The 19,909-nt window shown below is 40.3% G+C and overlaps 1 protein-coding gene across 1 annotated transcript in view; it reads left to right on the forward strand.

The window, feature by feature from the left end:
- NWD2 (NACHT and WD repeat domain containing 2) overlaps positions 1–13,471 on the forward strand; it is a 57,832-nt gene extending 44,361 nt beyond the window's left edge. Inside the window, exons 4-7 of the mRNA XM_050896360.1 lie at positions 4,126–4,329; positions 6,746–6,890; positions 7,196–7,785; positions 9,404–13,471. Coding sequence (XP_050752317.1) covers positions 4,126–4,329; positions 6,746–6,890; positions 7,196–7,785; positions 9,404–13,339 — 4,875 coding nt within the window. The 3' untranslated portion in view covers positions 13,340–13,471. The remainder of the gene's footprint in view (positions 1–4,125; positions 4,330–6,745; positions 6,891–7,195; positions 7,786–9,403) is intronic.
- The last annotated feature ends 6,438 nt before the right edge of the window (positions 13,472–19,909 follow it).

The raw sequence follows: 19,909 nt of genomic DNA on the forward strand, positions 1-19,909 counted from the left end.
AAGAAGTTGTGTTTCAATACCTCAGTTAAATGGCCAGTGAAACTGGGCTGTAGACAGAGGCTAGTCTGGAGTTATGAGAAAGCACTGGAATGACTCCATGAAGAGTTTTCTACCACATAAAATTTTTTACCAGAATATTTTTCAAATGGCTACATAGAGTCAGGTACTAATACCAGAACCTCAGCTAACTTCTGTTGGGGGACTAAGAGGAACACAGCTGCAGTGCAGCGCCTAGGATTGCCCTGCTCTAAATGATAGACCTGCTCAGCACACTATTTACAATTTGCTGGTTCTACTTGTGTAATCAATTCCCTTCTTCATTCCAGTGCTGCTCTTTTTATTCCCTATCCTGTTCCTATTTCTATTTCTCTTTGTTTACTTGTTAATTCTACTGTATTAGAACATCAAAGACACTAACTCATTTAATTGCCTTTCTAAATGCACATGTTCACCAAGTAGGTGCCACAAGTGTCCTCAGAATCTCTGTTCAGCTGCTCCTCAACTTTGCTTTAATTGCAGAAATGCCTAAGTTTTGGCTAAAACATGAAGTCCTTGCTCACACCAGCCATGTGAAGCAGCATTCCTGAGTTAAACACAGCCAAGTTTCAGAGGTGTGCTCTGAGCCTGGCCAACTCATGCAGCTTGTATGAAGGACTTCTACCACAATCCCTACCATAGTTTTCAGGTGTGCAGTGGGCATAGTTACAGAAGACTAGTTGGCACCGTGCTGCCTGCTGTTCCCTGAGCAGTTCTCAGGGAAAAAACACGTGGCAGTGGGGTGCTGGCATGGCCTCTGCAGCTTCTTTTTTGCCATGGTCCACTTTTTAAGTTCTAAAACTAAATGCTTTAGCATATTTAGATCCTTACATGATGTTCAACTGATGTGTTCCTTTCTTGGTACAGCTGTTAGCTTCAGGCTCTCCTAAACACGATGTCAACGATAACAAGCTAGACTCAGTTTCCACCTTGCAGTGCAATGTATATTTGCTCAGTCTTCTCTTTCCTCCACACTTCCTCATTCCTTTTCTGCCTAGCACTATGCATGTGTCATCTTTTAAGATTAACCTTAAAAATTCTCCATAAACCACAACCAAATAAGAAGAGGAGAAATACCTCAAAGCAAAATGATACAAGGCTTATTTTGATGTTTATTAAGCTTTATGGATGCTCACTGCCATCATCCCAAATGGACGACACTCTTTTGTCTGTGTGATTCCTCTTCTATGTATGTCTATTCTTCCCTCAACTAATGCTAGACTTCTAGCAAAATATTAGCAATGCCATCTATACCAGCAAGGTACACCATGATAAATGTATGTCCTCTACTGTTAACATGTTTTTAAAAAATGTGAAGGCTTTCAAATAGTATTTGCATAGGCCCCCGTTTTATTTAAAAGCTCGTGATACAGTCATCCACAGTGATTCTAGTATTCTGATCACGTCAAAGTTCCTTTTTATTGTGTTTTGCTCTAGTACCCAGGAGGATGATCCTTAATACAGGATTATTTACATAATGTCTGTTGCAATGACAGATAAGATACAAGAAAAAAACATCCATCTTTTCATTTTAAAGTACTGCCTTTTGTTATTTACCTATAGTACAGTGGAGAGAGAACAGCACAAACTGTACCAGAGAAGCAGAAAAGTACACAGAATAATTCCAAAACAAATTTAGTTGATTAAATGCAGTACATTAAAACCAGACATTTTAATGTTGACATTTTAGTATTGTTAATGAAGGGCCCAGCTATTGATCTTTGCCTGGGCAACTGTCTATTGAATCCACTGGACTTAAATTCAGAAAAAGTGTAGCCTAATGAATTTCAAATAATAATTGCTATACAAGGTAATTGCAAAATTTGCGTAGCAAAGCTCCTCTGAGAGAAATTTATGAGATTTCTGCATCAATCTGAATGTGCAAAGGCTTGCAATTCAGCATGATATGAGTTATTAACCTCACTTGAGTAAAGAAGGAAAATAATATTATATTTCATTTAACCTCTGCAGCTTCAGAATTCCAAAATTATAGGGCTCTATAAATAGATCAGAACAGTAAAAACTTAGAAATTTTCCCCGGTTGTCTCATTATGTGAAGCAACGTAGCGCTCTCTATGTGGGGAGCTAGTAGTTAGAATGATCACATCATAGAAAAAAAAAATTCACGTAATAAAAATACTGGATCATTTCATTAAAGTGATTATTATTTAATTCTAGTTACTGGACACATTTGTTCCTTTCTCCTGACTCCTTGATGTGCACCCTGAATGAAGCCACTGTGGGATATGAATGGGCAGCCAGGCAAACCCATCTTTCCCCTGATGCCTCTCTATTGGAGCAGCTTCTTGAAGGACTTGGGTGCTGGGACTTGTCAGAGACTGAAACCTGGACTGTATGAACTATCACAATTCCTACATTCCTTCATTTCTCGTAAGCAGTGGACAGACATTGACTTGTTCCTGTCCACCAGCTCTTTGTCACTACTTCTCTGTTGGAAGATGTCAACCGCTCACTATCAGAGCCAGCACTGTAGTTCATGTGAGCTCTTCCTAATCTGCTCCAGGTAAAAATCGGCCACGTTAGTTTACACAGTGTGAACTGTGGTCTGAGCTAACTGAGGTGGGTTTGCCTGAAAGAGGTTAGGAAGTGTTCACATGCACTGCTCTGACGTCTCTGCTCTGAGGCTACATCATCTAGCATGATGAGCCACTTGAGTACCTTCTGCCAACACAACTGAATTCAGAAAAGGGGTCTGCAGCTTCATGCTTTTATAATCAGTGACGCAGGCTTCATCATCAGTTATTGATTTTCAGGGTTTAGTTACAGCTGGAAAAGTTTAAAACAGCTTCTCATTATGATGAGTGCTTTAAAAATAATGAATATTTAGGTTTTAATTATTTACAAACAAGGTCGTTTACATTTTTAGGGTACTACTATATTTGCATTAGCATTACTTTACTAAGAGATCTTTCTGATTCAAATCAAGATGCTGATACTGTCAGTTCCTGTCCACATTAAGTACTCCTCAATAACTCAATATCTTTACTGAATACACTTAAATGAGGAAAGAAATAAAAAATCCTACTTTAAAGGAAGTGAGAGTTCTCACTAACTTCTGTCCACCAAGATTTGAATGCAGAATTAAGCTGATGATCACAAATTTGAAAAATTTTGTCGAAAGAATGCAGGAATTTCCTGCAACTCTATCTTCTATAAAGTTTTTCTCAATCCTTTTTTTATAAATATTTATGGACTGCAAACTATGGAAATAAATTTAAAAAAAATGTATTCAGAGCATCGCAACCAATATTTTAATCCTCAGTTTTGAAGGTGAAAAATCTCTTATGCCACAGTTTAAGCACTGACTTCCACAAACCTTTGCCTATATACCAAATATGTGCATTTAAGTACTAAAATTTCTATTTCTATTTGGTATTTCATCAAAACTGTTTTCCCTTGCTCCACTGTTCATTCAGTGGACAGCTACGGGGGCAAAGACATTGAACACTTCTGCAACAAAGGAATATGACACAGCAAAGCAGCTTGTGGTTCTGCAACATTGATCCTTGGTATTGCTGGTTAAGCCACATATTTAATAATACCAATATGAGCTGTACATAACATCATGTGAATTTTCATCAAACAGAACATAAAATCTTCTGTTCCATTACTGTGGAAACTAAGAGTAAAGCCAAGAGGTAAGAAATCCAGAGATGCATCCTTATCCTGAGTTCAGAGAAAAGGATTTCCACATTCACTTTTGCATGTGAGATTAATGCCAACCTGTGACTAACGGGAATCAATAATACACGAGTCAATACTGTGCTAAGAAAGTATGTTGGATATTTTTTAATTTCTTCTTTTGAATGCCTTTGTATTTTTATTACCAGTTAATATTAAGAAAGACAATGCATCTACTTGAAATTTTACCAAGTCATCGTAGTAGGATGCAGCTCAGTACAGTACCCTCAACAGTAATTCATCTTATACTGTATCTGTTTCCCTTCCTAGTAATTTCAAAGTCGTTAAACTATTAACACACTGACTTTTATGAAATTCAGATCCTGAGGAGGGTTTTTGCATCACTAAAAAGAAAAATTTAATCCCTACTTTCCTGCAAATACACAGGGCCTATTGGGAGAGAAGTACGGGAACATCCGAATACCGGGGGAAGTTGAGTCAGCAGAATTTGAAATGATCCTGGATGCTGCTGTAGAGGCCAAGCTAGAGACAAGGATTTTAGAAGAGTGGTACTGCAGGGATGAGAATGCGGTGCCACCAGCATATTACCTCAGACCAAAATCTGAAATGCTGAAGAACTACCAGAATACGGTAAGTCATAGGCACCTCCTTACAAAATTCTTCTCTGTCAGTTACAGTGGTGGGCAGTCCCCAGGGCCAGGCACTTGCTGCTGTCTCTGAATTAGCTTCTACAGCCCTGTGCACACCTGAGCAACTGGTGCTGTGATGCTCCTTTCCCATACATGGTGAAGGGAGCAGCTGCGAAGCACCAAGGAACACGATGGGTCATGGCTCCTGCGTTGATGCGCTCTCTGATAACAGCTAGAGGAAGTGGACTGTAGTCATTCATGACCTGTTGGGACTAGTGGGACAGTTGTACAGGTTTCTCTTCCCTTCCCTGATGTTGGAATAGGGAGAGCTCAGGCTCTCCTGCCCTGGTATTTTGCTTTTGCTAGAGTTCAATGAACAGGATTTGCAGAGGAAATACACATTTTCCCTTCTGTCCCCATACAAGAAAGCTCTTTAACCATCAAACAAGTGCTTAGTGCTGTCCCAAGTCAGATCTCATACTTTTAACTTATTAACTGTATTCTAACAGAAGATTTTTGAACACTGTTAATTATAATTTTTAAAACAGGCATTTGTCTTTAATTGATGAGAATAAAAACTGCATATTATCCAGGGCGCAGTTCTACCCTCCTACACATCCAATATACCCAAGGACAGATTTCAGTGTACAAAAAGTGAAGTCCTTAATAGAGTATTCACTTGTTGTGGTTTAACCCCAGCCATGCAACTAAGCACCACACAGCCGCTCGCTCACTCCCCCTTGGTGGGATGGGGGAGAGAATCGGAAGGGTAAAAGTGAGAAAACTCGTGGGTTGAGATAAAGACAGTTTAATAGGTAAAGCAAAAGCCATGCCAGCAAGCAAAGCAAAACAAGGAATTCATTCACTACTTCCCATCGGCAGGCAGGTGTTCAGCCATCTCCAGGAAAGCAGGGCTCCATCACACGTAACGGTTACTTGGGAAGACAAATGCCATCACTCCGAATGTCCCCCCCTTCCTTCTTCTTCCCCCAGCTTTATATGCTGAGCATGACGTCCTATGGTATGGAATATCCCTTTGGTCAGTTGGGGTCAGCTGTCCCAGCTGTGTCCCCTCCCAGCTTCTTGTGCACCCCCAGCCTACTCGCTGGTGGGGTGGGGTGAGGAGCAGAAAAGGCCTTGGCTCTGTGTAAGCACTGCTCAGCAATAATGAAAAACATCCCTGTATTATCAACACTGTTTCCAGCACAAATCCAAAACGTAGCCTCATACTAGCTACTGTGAAGAAAATTAACTCTATCCCAGCTGAAACCAGCACATCACTTAATTTTGAGTGCATACTGTATTATACCAGAAAATGAAATTAAACCATTATACTGCATTCACTTGTCGTGTAGCAGAATGTTTTCTCTGTTGCATGAAAAAACATTGAAAACATGAAAAACATAGACACAGAAAGAGTTTTAATGAGTTGAAGACAGTATAATGTGGCTAATTCTTAAGTATTCATCACAAGGGAGAAAGCAAGTTTTGTAACTTTGTATTGTTTTGCTAATACCCACAGTATCGCTTTGAATAAAGCTTGGCTTTTTTGTTATTAAAACTTTGTACCTTTCCTCAAGCTACTGATACACAGGAGTAAGTAAAAAGATGTTCATAACTTAAAGCTAACATAGAGTTACATCTCATAAACTTACAGAAAGTAATAAAAGATACACAGCTCTGAACGTGTCAAGAAAGAGTTGCTAGGGAGCGTGTCCTGGAGGCTGTTCTTTTTCCTATTACACCCTCCAGGAAAACTGGAGCCCCCTTAAACACTTCACCTGCAGTAAGTAATGCAGCAGTGACCACCAGCTGCCTTAGAGAAACCTCCATCGTGGCATCTGCAAGATACCATCTGAAAGGATTAGTGACTTTATATTACAGTCCATCTCTGATGACAGTAAGATTACTGTTACTATAGCAATGAATGAATGAAAGTAATGTCAGAGATAATCCTGTATTTTTCAAATATGGTAGCTAATATGAGGGGCTTAATTACAGGTACCGGGAACCTCATTTTCAGTTTTGAGATCCAAGTTGAAATTATTATTATTACTTCTCATTAAAGGAGCAATAATTTTAGCAGTATTACTGCTGCTTTATTATCATTATTTCAGGCTTGGTTCTCAAACCCCTTTTTCTATACAGGTGTTATTGGTCTTATTCTTGAAAAATATTGCATTAGCTGCCTACAGTAGGAGTTCAGAAAATACTCAAAGTAGCTAACTTTATAATTCTAAAATGGAATACATTATGATTATCTGCAGTATAAAAAGTTGAACTCTTATTTATTTCTTTTTAGTGTATGTGTTTCTCTGTTACCATGTTATTTATGACCTTGAATATTAGACTTTTACTTTCTGAAGTTGTAGATGTGTGTATTACAGCTACTGTTTAACTATGGATATTTTTAACAGATGGAATCTTCTTCAAACTCTATGAATGAGAGCAAATGGCAAGATATATCAGAAGAGATTAAGAAGATTTTTAAGACTGCTGTGAAATTGCTGTATGAGAAAGGAAAAATGAAACACAGCCAAGCAAAGAGATATCTTTCTTCTGGTAAAATTCAGACTAACTATTTCTATTTATTAATTTATTATCTTTTCTATCAACCTTTTCACAAACATGAAAATATATTTCTGTCAGCATTTCTCATATAATTCAAGAGAAAAAAAAATGTTCATTGTGCTTGCTTGAGACCAAAACCCATACAAAAGCACCCAGGGATTTTTCTGTGCTTTTTCTGTTTTTTACAGAAAACAGATGCAAACATTTAAGAGTCTGCATGTTGGGGGTGGGGGATATTCTTGAACTGTTTATAAAGAAAAGATAACAGAGACTCTGTGTTCTCTTTTCATCCTCAGCTATTGAAGATGAACTTGATTTTGCCTTGGGTAAACAAACACCAGCTTTCCTAAAGAAGTGTGTTTGCTACATTCGGAAAATTGCCAACATCGAGCGTTTTGTTAAAATTCCAGAGATGGGAAAATACATGGATGTGGTACATACAGCTGGGAAGTTTCTACGAGATCCCGAAGCCCATGAGAAACTGATCAAGCTCAGGGATGAATTCATTCCTACCATCGTCGCATCGTCCAATCTGAGAGTGTACACGTCCGTCACTCACTGTGACATGAAACTGGGCTACTCCCAAGAAGTGGAGAACCATTACATCGAAGGACTTGGTAAACAGTTCTATGAAGACATGATTGATATAATCCAAGCAACAGTGCAGCAGAATTTTGACACCGAGACAGACTTGCTGTATGATGAAGTTCTTCAACACTCATCGCTATGTAAAACGTACTCCACTTTTTATGAATACAGATGTGAGGCATTAAACATAGTTCACAAGTACGTTCTACCTAGCAAAATAGGACACATTAACCCTCTTATCATATACGGAGGACCATGCACAGGGAAGACTCTTTTATTAGCCGAAGTGGCGAAGAAGGTAAATAAATACTTTAGATGTTAGGAGCATTAGTGTGTAAGGGCCAACTTAGTTTTCATTCTTCCTTTTGTCAACAGATCTGGTATCAGCCCTCAATATATAAAATAAAAATAATAAAAAGTATATTCTGCATATTATTGTACGCATATTCAGAAAAAGACTTACCTTTCAATGATAACGTGTCTGTATCATGTGCTTAGCCAAACAAAAATACTTTATCAGAGCTCTTAAAAACCTAACAGGAATCAATGTATTTTTGAATTAACAACGTGTATTTTAGAAGGATCTCTTTCCCTCTTGTTACACTGAGGTCCTGTGAATCTGGAACCATCTAAACATCATATGCTGGTTTTAGTCTTATTCACAAATACAACATGTCTTTCCAAGTCATGCCATCTTATGTTCTCATCAGAAATTATTCCGGAATTAGTCTGATACACTTACTACAAATACACTTGCTACAAATCTATCTGTAATAACCTGCAAAAATACCTGTACTCATTTATCTGACATATGCTGTTAAAATCATTGAGCTGAGTAGTACAGGGAGATGAGTGAAACACTTTGTGCAAGGCAGGACCAGATAAAGAAAAACACCAAGCTGGCATCTCTAAGCCTAATTCTCCAGCTGGGAGTCACAACTTTGAGTTCCCTGCAGGGTGCTCAGAGAATTTAGCACAGTGGGCTGGGAAACAGCCGTATCAGCCAGAAGAAAATGGAGAAGAGACCAATAATGTTTAAAATCCCATATCTTTCCCAAATGTGACTTCCTATAGATTCACATTAGTTGCGTATATGAAATTGGGGTTTGCAACTCAAGATCTCATTTCAGATCTGAGTACATAAGTTAACCTAAAGACTCTGGTTACGCTTTTCTTTTAAAATATTCTGTAATGACTTAAAGTTATGTGAAAAGACTTAGCAAGTACGAGAACTGAGTGTGTTAGCCTGCACAGACAGAGGATTTAAAGCCACATTCCTCACTTGCTTAAAGTATGCTAGTCAAAAAAACAGCAAAAGATACTTTTTACCCCTTGCGGCAGTGTGTAAGAGCAAAAGTCACAGGCCAGCCAAGACAGAGTGTACTTCTGTGGTCCAGGAATTAAGGTAACCTGCTAGTAAAGGGCAATCTGTACTCTGATCCTTGTCCTCCAAAACCGTCAGGGCATGCATTTATACTCAGCTGAGAATCAATGATGTTAAACAAGTTTAGGTGGCAAGCTGGTCTACCTGGCCAAGGATGACATTGCTTAGTGTCTAAGCAAGTTTATTAATAAGAGAATCTACCTACTGACTTTCAGAAGTGAGACACAGATTTTGCAAAGGATACCCTGGGATTTATGGACCACATTCTACTCATGTCCCCTTAGACGTAAGCCTTTTTGTGGAGCTGGGTCTTAGTGTTTTGGGATATTACCTGTGCTAAACAAAGATGATATATGATATGAATTTCATTCAGTGCACATAAATCAAACCAGCCTTGAACTCTGCCAGTGAAAGCATTTCCATTCAACCAGTAACATTTAAAAATGTTTATTTATATATAGGCAATCACTATTTATAAAATCTGTTACTGTGCTTCATTTAGATATTAACTAAATTATGCTCTATATTCTAGTCCTACTCCTGGTTGCAAGAAGAGATGGGACCAGATTCTGACCCTGTGGTAGTTATAAGATTTTTGGGATCCACCGAAACAAGTACAGATCTGAAGAATATACTTCAAAGCATTTGTGAACAATTAGCAGTCAACTATCATTGCCTCGTACAAAGTTACCCAAAAAAGATTCATGACCTTCGGGACTTGTTCATTAATCTCTTGAATGAGTCTTCATTCCACAGGCCGCTGGTAATAATATTTGATGCCCTAGAACAGCTAACAGATAGTGATGATGGTAGGAAGCTCTGGTGGCTTCCCATTCACCTTCCCCGTTCAGTACGGATAATTTTGTCAACACTGCCAAACAAGCATGGGATCCTGCAAAAACTGAGGTGCCTTATTCATGAAGAAGACAACTACATTGAATTGACTGCAAGGGACAGAAAGATGTGTAGCCAAGTACTGAAACATCAGCTGCTGCGAGTTAAAAGAAAAGTAACATCAGGGCAACAAATCTACGTCAATGAAGCATTCTCTAAGTGCACACTGCCTATGTTTGTGAACTTAACCTTCAGAGAGGTCAGGAACTGGAGATCTCACAAAGATGTGGATGAGTCCTCCCTCTGTGTCACTGTCCATGAAAGCATAGAGCAGCTGTTTTGGTCACTGGAAAACAAGTGTGGATCAAGACTGTTGTCAAGAGCACTTGGCTACATCACTATGTCCAAATCTGGCCTGAGTGAAATGGAACTGGAAGATATTTTAGCCCTTGACAACAGTGTTATGTACGAACTGAGTGAGAGTGTCAGAGAAAGTAACCCACTGAGAATTCCATATATATACATTGCAAGGCTTAAGGAGGGCTTACAGGGGTACTTGATAGAGCGACAGGTGAAAAATGTAACGCTGCTTCTTTGGGCAAATAGGCACTTGCAACTAATTGCCCAGAAATTGTACCTGCACAATGAAGAAGATTTACATGAAATGCACACAGTCATGGCAGAGTATTTCCTTGGTGTTTGGTCAGGTGGACGAAGAAAACCTTTTTACAGCAATGACCAGTATCTGAATGGTTGTCCTGACCGTGACAGTAGAGGCCTGAACGAGGATGAAAAGCACTGCATGGATCAGACTGCTTTTGACAGGCAGGCACCTGATCAGCCATGGGTCTTTCAGTGTAATCCGTTAGAGCCTGATATCTTTTTTATCAATCACAGAAAAATGACAGAGCTTATTCATCACTTGACAAGATGTGGAAGAACAGATGATCTTCTGTACGGAGTCATTATGAACTTCAGCTGGCTATACACCATGATTAGAATAGGGCAGTTTGATAAAGCACTTTCTGACATAGAACTGGCTTACACCTACTCGCAAGAAAAGGAGTTGAAATTTCTGGCCAGTACCCTCCGCAGTATAAAGTTCAAAGTAGTAAAATACCCAGGTTCGCTCTCCGCTGAATTGCAGCAGAGACTTCTCCCAGTAGTAAGTTCATTGCCCAAACTCAGACATCTCCTCTTAGAATGTGACAAGGATGGACCCAAGTACTGCTCTATCGTCCCTTTGCATTCCTCCATGGATGTGACTTACAGCCCCGAGCGCCTGCCACTGTCATCCAGCTGCATGCACGTCACTGAGATTTTGCCTACTTTTAATCCCAGCACAATTATTGCTGCTTTAGAAAATGGCTCCATCAGCACTTGGGATGTAGAGACCCGCCAGTTACTAAGGCAGATTACAACAGCTCCTTCTGTTATCTTAGGGATGAAGCTTACTAGTGATGAAAAGTATCTTGTAGTGGCTACAACAAAAAACACTCTTTTGATATACGATAACATAAATTCCTGTCTTCTGTCTGAGGTGGAAATTAAGGGGTCAAAACATTGTGGAATTGCAGGGGGCTCCAGTTTTATAAATGGATTTACGTTATCAGTCAACCATGTGCTTGCTTGGCTGGAGGCCAGCAAAGATGTTACTGTAATAGATCTGCTTTACGGTTGGCCCCTCTATCACTTCCACTGCTGGTATGAAGTGACCTGTGTGCAGTGTTCTCCAGACGGAGTTTATGCGTTCTGCGGACAGTATTTGAACACCGTGACCATTTTTCACTTGGGCAGCGGAGAGAAGCTGGCCACCGTGACCTCTGAATTTTCTGGTGGATTTGTGAAATTCCTTCTCATTCTGGACACAGCCCAAGAAATGGTGATGGTGGACAACGAGGGTAGCCTCTCTGTTTGGAATACGGAGGAAATCACAAATCCCCAGCTTACGGATGACTTTGACTGTAGGAGAGAAGACAGTGAAGTTGTCAGCATAGAGCTTTCTGAAGACCAAAGTGCAATTTTAATTTGTAAGGCTCTCAGCATTGAACTTCTTGACACTCGTGTGTGGAAGGTGGCCGAAAAGTTTAGAGCTAAACACAATGAGCGCTTTATATCTGCCGTGTTGTCCAAAAATGGCAACTGTATAATTGCTTCAATGGAAAATACCTCAGCCATTTTTGTTTGGAGAAGAGATACGGGACAGTGTATGGCAAGCTTACAGGAAATCTCAGGAACTATAGTTAGGCTAATTAAATCAAATCATCATAACATGCTGCTATCCTTATCCACCAGTGGTGTCCTTTCTATTTGGGATATAGACATCATAACTGCTATGTCCAATATTGACAAATCTGGCAAGCCTATCCAAAGACTGGTGTTGCCAGCCAGAGGTGAATTAATATACACATTGGATGGATCAGATTCTGTCCATAAGTGGAACTTTAGCACTGGATTTATTGAAGCTGTGTTCAAGCATGAAGGTATTGTTGAAAACTGTGTGCTGACCTCTTCTGGAGAGATAATGGTTACATCAGATGATAAATGCAGCCAGTACGTATGGCACACGGTTAGTGGTGAAAATATCTTTCGCATTAATGGACAAAAAATCTCGGAGCTAATGATTACTCATAACGATCAATTTGTAGTCTCCCTCTGCGAGCAAAATGCATCCAGAGTTTGGCGACTGGCTACAGGACATAGGGTTTGCAATATTTTAGTTGCCTTACAGAATGCATTTATAACAACTGCAAATACATTCGTAGTCGGAATGGCAAAGAATAAAGTGTTGGCAGTGAGTCTCTGGACAGGCAGTATAACCAAGAAGTTTTGCTGTGATGATGGTGCAAGCATTGTGGATATTAAGCTGATACCAGACTGCCCAGATATTATAGTATTTATAACATCTACTGAAACTGTGAACATCTGGAGCCTAACAGAGGAAGTCATCTGCAGACGTGTACAATTGCCTACCAATTTCTTAAAAAATTTGGAAGACTTTGAAATATCTCCAAATGGGAAGCTAGGAATTATAACCCGTGGTGATGAGAACATCAATGTGCTTGATTTATACAGCGGAAAACTTCGTGTGGTTCACGCTCTGGGTGTCATCTGGCGGCAGAGGCTCTCTCGTGATGGCCGCTATCTTGTGTACATCTGTTTTCGTAGTGAAGAAGATGATGATAATGGCGCGGTCTCTAGCTTAATTGTAATGAGGCTAGCGGATGGCAAAAACATTGGTGCCTGTTCTCTTTATAAAACTCCCACTTTTCTTGCACTCTCACAGAGACATTTAAATATTATTATTGGATTTGATGACGGAAGTATAGGTACTTACACTGTAGTGGATCGAGTCGACGCTGCACTGAAAATCAAAATTGCTACTTCAAACAGCCGTCAGATTTTCAACAACACAACACAAGTGATTAGGCCAAAATGTCACAATTATAGCTTCAAAGTGACTGCAGACTGCATTTGGAGGGAATCAACGGAAGTATTTGCAAGGGATAGCCCCATTACAGTTACAGAGCCTGAGGTGAGTGAAGCAACACCAACCAAAAAACACAACTATTGCTATGAGAAAGTGTGCTCAGCCATAGACTGCAGAGGACACAGTTTTGCTCCTGACAACTGAGTAACCATCTGGACGAGCTTATCTGAATAATAGTATACATGCATAGATTTGTCTTCTGAATTCACGTAAAAATCAGTGCATTTCTTGGAAGACAGACAGAAACAGCAGAGGGCAGACCAGCTGTTTTTTTCCTCGACAAATATTCTTACATTTATGTAAACATAAAAGCAAACATAAAGCAAATGGGCTGCAGGGTTTTTTAAATTTCGGAATACAAGGTTCAGTCCAGGATTTCACCAGGGCCTTGATTAAAAATTTCTAGCAATACTATCAAAATTGTTATGCTATTACAGAAGTTAGGTGATCTTATCTGGGATTGACAAACTGTTTTAACTAGAACTAAAGCTCCACATGATTGGTCAGAAGAGTCAGACCACTATTTTATATACCAAGTCGCCTAGATGGGTCTATAGCTAACAGCCAACTTTATACCCACTTGCAAAAATATGTTTTCTGCTTGATGGTGCAATGACAAGATGTCACCTGCCAACCTGGAACACTTGATACATTCCATCATCATTTTAAAAATACCTACTTTTTTTTTCTTTTAATTGGGATTAATCTTTGGGTTGAAAGGAGTAGGTGCCAGTCAGCTGCAAACATGTCAACATCTGAGGTGATAAGTATTTGTACACCTCAATGAATGGACTGAAAGATTTTTTTTTTTAATTGCATGCAGGGATTTCAGGTTTCTGTATTATGATAAAAATGATAAAAACCTAGGTTGTAAAAGGAATATAGGGTTTGGGGTTTTATTTTTGGTTTGGGGAATTTTTCCGTCTTCGCAGTGTGTGTTAGTACAGGTCGTAATGAAAACTTTTTCAAAGAGAAAGGGCGTTACAGATGAACAGTTAAACACATCAGTTTCTTTATGTTAAAAGGTTGCTATTCATTTAGTCGTAAGAAAGTCTAAAGTATCTCCTGTGTCCCCAAATAATAGAATGTTTTCAGACATGCCATGTATTTATCTTGATAACATTTGCCTTACTATCATTTCTGTTCTTTCCCATGATAAATACAGATCAGATGACCAAACACTCTGGGACTGCTTGTATATGTGCTGAAATACTCCACTAAATGTAAAGGCTGTCCAAAGGTCCTTTATTGGTCGAATTTGTAATGGGTTTTTCTTACTTCCACATACTTACAAGCTTCACTTTCTGCTTTAGAACTGTTCTGAGCCTTTTGTACAGTTTTACCAGTTTCAAGGCAGAAATTGTGAAATAATGACAAATGCTTTAAAAAAAATTACATTTTGCCCAGGTTAAAAAAAAAAAAAACTGGACAACATCTGAAAGGATAAGAAGATTTTCCCCTCCTTACATATCTTAAAGATGGCACACCTGTGAAAATATTTTCAAATTATTTAAACAAAACAATTTTATTTTTAAAATCAGAACTCCATGCCACAAATTTCCAAGAAATGAATGCTAAGCTAGAACTTAATGTAGTGTGTGAATGTTCAATGTACAAGCCAATATAGTATATTAAGTGACTTGAATGATTTTTCCTAACTTGTTTGCAACTAATAGATCATATTGAATGTTTTTATGTAAACTTTGTATTGTTGGGAAAACCTACCTGATCAGAGATTTATATTTTCATAAATGTCAAATTTAGTTAAATTTTGTTACAGAGTTGTTAAATTAGAAACCTATTGCAGTCTTCAAACAATATACAGTCTTGTGTATGCATTGTTTGTACTAATAAACTATGGAAACAAACTTGTGTGTGTCCCTTAATTTCACGGAAATTTCACTCTGGCAGAGGGACACAAGGCATTTGCAGGTCCTATTAGCCTGTATTTGAATCATTTTTAAGGGCTCTACTCATAAGGAAAAATTCCAACATTTTTCCCACTTCAGTTAACTATATCAAGCATTCAAAAACAATGAGATTCACCAAAAAAATGCATGCTTAGATGCTGCTTATGACTAGATTGCATACTGCCAGTGTGCAAGTCAACAGACACGAAGGCTTGTGTAACCTACCCAGTAGAACGCACAGAAAAGAGAGGATCACCTGAAATCCCACTCCCCTTCAGACCTGTGTAGCTACGGGAAGGGGCTGTGGGATCCATGCCTCCTGGGATCCTGTCCTGAAGGTAAGCAACTTCCACCTTCTTTCAAACACTGAACATGACTCACGCATTTCAGCCTTGAACTCCTTGTGCATAACCTGCATAATGTTGGAAAGTTAGTTCCTTCATTATCTTGGAAGAGTAAAAATACATCTCCTATCTGCCAGGAGAGTGGCTAACTTTTGGGTAGTGAAGGACTATAACATAGAAACAAAGCAAAACACAGAAACAGAGAAATGTTCTTCCTTTTTGGGAAGCACTACCAGAACCCAGCTGGTCCCAGCTCAGCTGCGTGGCTTATGGATAGAGTACCCAGATTTGCTTCTCTTGTTTTCTGGCTCAATGAACTTTGTGGTCTTCTGCACAGTGGCACGGCTCCTTGGGGCAGGAGATAGTCCCCAGCAAAACAGAGGATCGGCCTAAAAGTGAGAGCAGTCTTCCCTTCATCTCGGGCCAAAGAGGGGATTGATTTTAGGCCTTGTCTAGTTGGTCAAAGCAATAGGCTGACACGTGAAAGCAGTGATGCTGTATATAAAAAGGCACGGGTGTTCTTGTCCTGCTTTGAACCTTAGTCTTTTATGTTCTAACCAGGGACAGCAAGAGTGGGGCAGCACTACTATTTTTCTTAATTGTAAAACAATGAGGAAGACGAACATGAACATGACTCCTAATCCACTTAAGCCTTTCAGCCAAGTATTGGGTTCCTAATTTCATTGAAAGATGCTGTTTAAGTCCTGTCCCTCCTCAGAGTTTATTGATGTCTTAATAGATAAACTATCTCATTCAGCTTTCCAGCTTTCTGAATCTATTTCTCAGGGGTCAGACTCCTCACACTGAGCCTAAGCAGCAGACACAGGTTTCTGAACGGCATTAGGCTGCTCAGTGTCCAAATACTTGCTGCTGCAAAAGTGAGCACTCCACAGCCCCTCACAAATGTGTCCCCAAGTACATCTATGCAGTGGTACAGGGACAAAGTAGTTTCTCTAATAATGAGCTATCCAAATGCCAAGTGCTGTTCTATCCCTACAGAGGAATACAGCAATTTACTTTCTTTTAGGGAGCACTATTTGCATATCTAGAACAAAGCTTTCATTTATTCTTTATCTAAAGTGCATCAATAAACAGGCTCAGATAGGGTCCATATTTTCTGACACAGAAGATTCTAGGAATAGGCTGTAGCTGCAAGAAAGCTTTAGAGGGGAATTAGCCGGAAATTCTTTGGCAGACAAAGGTAAGCCGGAGGTCAGCTAGAAAAAATATTTTTATCAGTCATTTCCTTTGCACCACAGCTGGGGAATGCACGGCCCGTGACTTCATTTCATATGGCCTGTGGCCATTCGACTTTTTTCATATTATTATCAGATAACATCAAAATGTGAGTTAACATGTAGCCTGGAAAAGGCCTTCAGAAGGCATTCAGGTTTCAGTGGTTCCCCAGCCCTGATTTCTCCATGCTGCATACTCAAGCCCTGTACATAAACCTGTGGAAACAGAAGTTTTAGCCATCTAGCAAAGGGAATTTAAAGCAAAAATCCATCACTAAAATGGCATTCATATAAAGGGGGGACTATTTCAGCCCCAGATCAGCTTAAAATCCTGAGATTTTGCCCTTTGTCAAAAATTTCTTATGTGTGTCTGTATGATACATCATAAAATGGGTCCTTTGGGTCATTACCATTAGGCTATTAGCAACAATCATCTGCATTGTTTTATTTTGTTGATTAAGGATTTAAAAATACCTGTTTTAGCATAAATATTAAGACTGCAAAAGGACAGAATCCTGAAATCTATTTCTTCTAATTCTAAAACCAAAGACATCTTACTTTTTCACATATTATTTTTTATGTAACCATAAAATTGATTATGTAATCATCCAAATGTGGACTAAGGCCTTTGGATTGTTTTGGTTACCAAGGATTTGTTATTAAGAATCATTATCAAGCATTTATGCTACAAATATGACCTACTTCAAAGTTCTTGTACCTGTTAAGGACGTTATTCAATATCTCTTCCTGGAACACCATGTCGCTGCGGGGAGAGTAATGAGCTACATTTTTCCCGCGGTTTCCCTTTCCAGCCTGGTCACTGAACACCATTCCCTTCATTCTGAAGGTAGTCTCCTGACTTACATGACATGAAGTGATGCTCTCATTGTGGGTCTAAATCATAGTCTCAATTCTCAATTTCAACGAGGAGATCAAAGGCTGAAGGAATAGTCATCACGATCCTTCCCAGGGTAGGAAATTCACTTGAAAACACAGGCCAATAACCAGAAGAGTGTGAGGGAACGTTCTCTCAAGATGTCCAGTCCAGCAGAACATGCTCTTAAAATCACAAATGGTTCCCAAGGTGACTGTTAGTATCTGCCCCTAGCAAGCTCTTCTCCCTGCCTCCGCTGCCCCATCATCCCAGCTCCGTGCTGCTCCTGCTTACCAGGGTGGGTGATGCTCCCATCCGAACTCCGCAAAGCCCCTTACGTGTTCCCAGCCATGGTAACTCTCCACCTGCAGTGCCTGCCCTTTTGGCAGCACACTGGTCCCCTCTCCAGCCTCAGCAGGGAATGTACAAAAGCAGATTTAAGGCACGTTCACATGTTGCCACAGTCACAGCTTTCACCACACAATACTGCCACACCAGCACAGGTCTTACTTTTATGTAGCATATAACAGAGAGAAATAAAATCATCTCCCTGCTTTCATGCCACAGCTCTGGTTCCACGTGTATTTCAGTGCATGTGAGAAAGCTTCTAGACTAAAGTAGGTCTATTCAGCATATTTAACGTGAAATACACACACTTGCAAGGTGAGAGGTGATGCAAAAATCCGGACATGCTGTAGCACAGATGAAAACAGAACATCCCAAAAGCAACAGAATAATTTGCTGCTCTTTGTCTCCATTATTCCATTGCCTGTTAGTAAACTGCCCGCCACTTCCCGCTGTAATACCATGTTGACAATAGTATCTGAAGTTACAAAGTTAACCTTTTGGGCTGTAATTTTTCAAGGCAGACTTCCATCTCAGCAGGAATGTTCTCCAGAAAACCTCAGCCAAAACAGTCAACTAAGGTACAAGAATGAGATTAGAGGAAAAAGAGGATTTCTGCAGGCTGAATGTCTCAACTACTTTTCCTTTGAAAAAATGTTGTCACACCCGTGTTTTTGAACAAGGACTATGGATTGGTGAGACAAGTGATCATTTCCTGCAGGACACATCTGTGAAAACCTGATCAAACAATCAGCCTCAAAAGATCTCAGCAGTTTGCACATATTCATAGAAAATGTTAGGTTTCAGGAACAGTACTATAGGAGCACAGCACACTTCGGACTGCAGGGGCTGGGGCAGAACTTCTCTACCACTGCAGAAATACTGGGTGTGGGTTCAAGAAACCGCAAGAACGAATAGTCTGTGGAATGCCAAAAATACAGTAGCCCTGAAAAGGGTCTGACAAGAAGGCCCGGTATCAGGAGAAAGGGGGAGGCAGCCTCCCCGAGGTCACTTCCAGTGGCTTCCTGGCCTACAGCACAGCTTTTCGACTGGGACATTTCTCAGCCTATTAGCCCAGCTCATTAGCCCAACCACCATGAGGGTAATGGCAAAATACCACCAGATGCAGAGCTGGCCCACGGGGGCTGGCTTCGGCTTGGCAGGGCTGGAAGCCAGGTACACAGCACGTGCTGTGCACGGGTCTGCGCACAGCATCACGCTCCATGCTGCAGAGGTAGCCCCTAGCTGTTTGCATCTCCCGCCTTCCTCAGCTCCTCTAACAACTTGGGGATATGTTAGCCTGCCAATTCTTTACTTACTGACCAGAGAGCCTTCGGCAGAGTTTAGTGAAGGTTTTGTAATAAGACATTTCCTGGCTCTCAAAGTCCATTTTCAGCTAACACTAAAAGCTTGCAGGAGAAAAAAAATTTAAAATCTGCCAAAGAGCTGTTGCAGAGCTTTGCAGTTCGCTAGCTCACAGACTGTAAATGATATTTGGCCTTTACGTTATGACATAGCTCTCTGCTTAAAATAAGCATATCCAAAGCAGCTTTTATTAATTTGTTTGCTGGCATCCAATGTTTCAGGCTCGAGTGTGCGGCTCCGCCGAGGGAGGCTGGGGCTAGGTGGCGCAGTTGAGTCTCTGCTCCCCGGCACAGGGACCCGCCTGCTCTCCTCAGCCCACTGCTGAAATGAGTTTGACAGTCTCATCTTTAGCTCACTGCAGCGCATACGAGGGGAAGCATAACAGGGCAAACCCTGCCCGCTGCTCAAGTGGGATTTTAGGAGGATACTTTGCATGAGAAAGGCAAGCAGGACTCCAGCATGCTCCTTCCACAGGGAGGGCAAGGATGCAATCCCCGCGAGGCAGGGAGGCAACCCTAAATCCACCATTATTTAGGGTGAGAACAGCACACCTACTTGTACAGCAGCTGAACCTCATATAACTGCTTCCATGAGGCTTACCACCACAAACAAACAAACAAAGGATTTAGTAGAACATTTCC

The sequence above is a fragment of the Gymnogyps californianus genome, chromosome 4 (genome assembly GCF_018139145.2).
Source record: "Gymnogyps californianus isolate 813 chromosome 4, ASM1813914v2, whole genome shotgun sequence".
Classification (NCBI taxonomy): domain Eukaryota; kingdom Metazoa; phylum Chordata; class Aves; order Accipitriformes; family Cathartidae; genus Gymnogyps; species Gymnogyps californianus.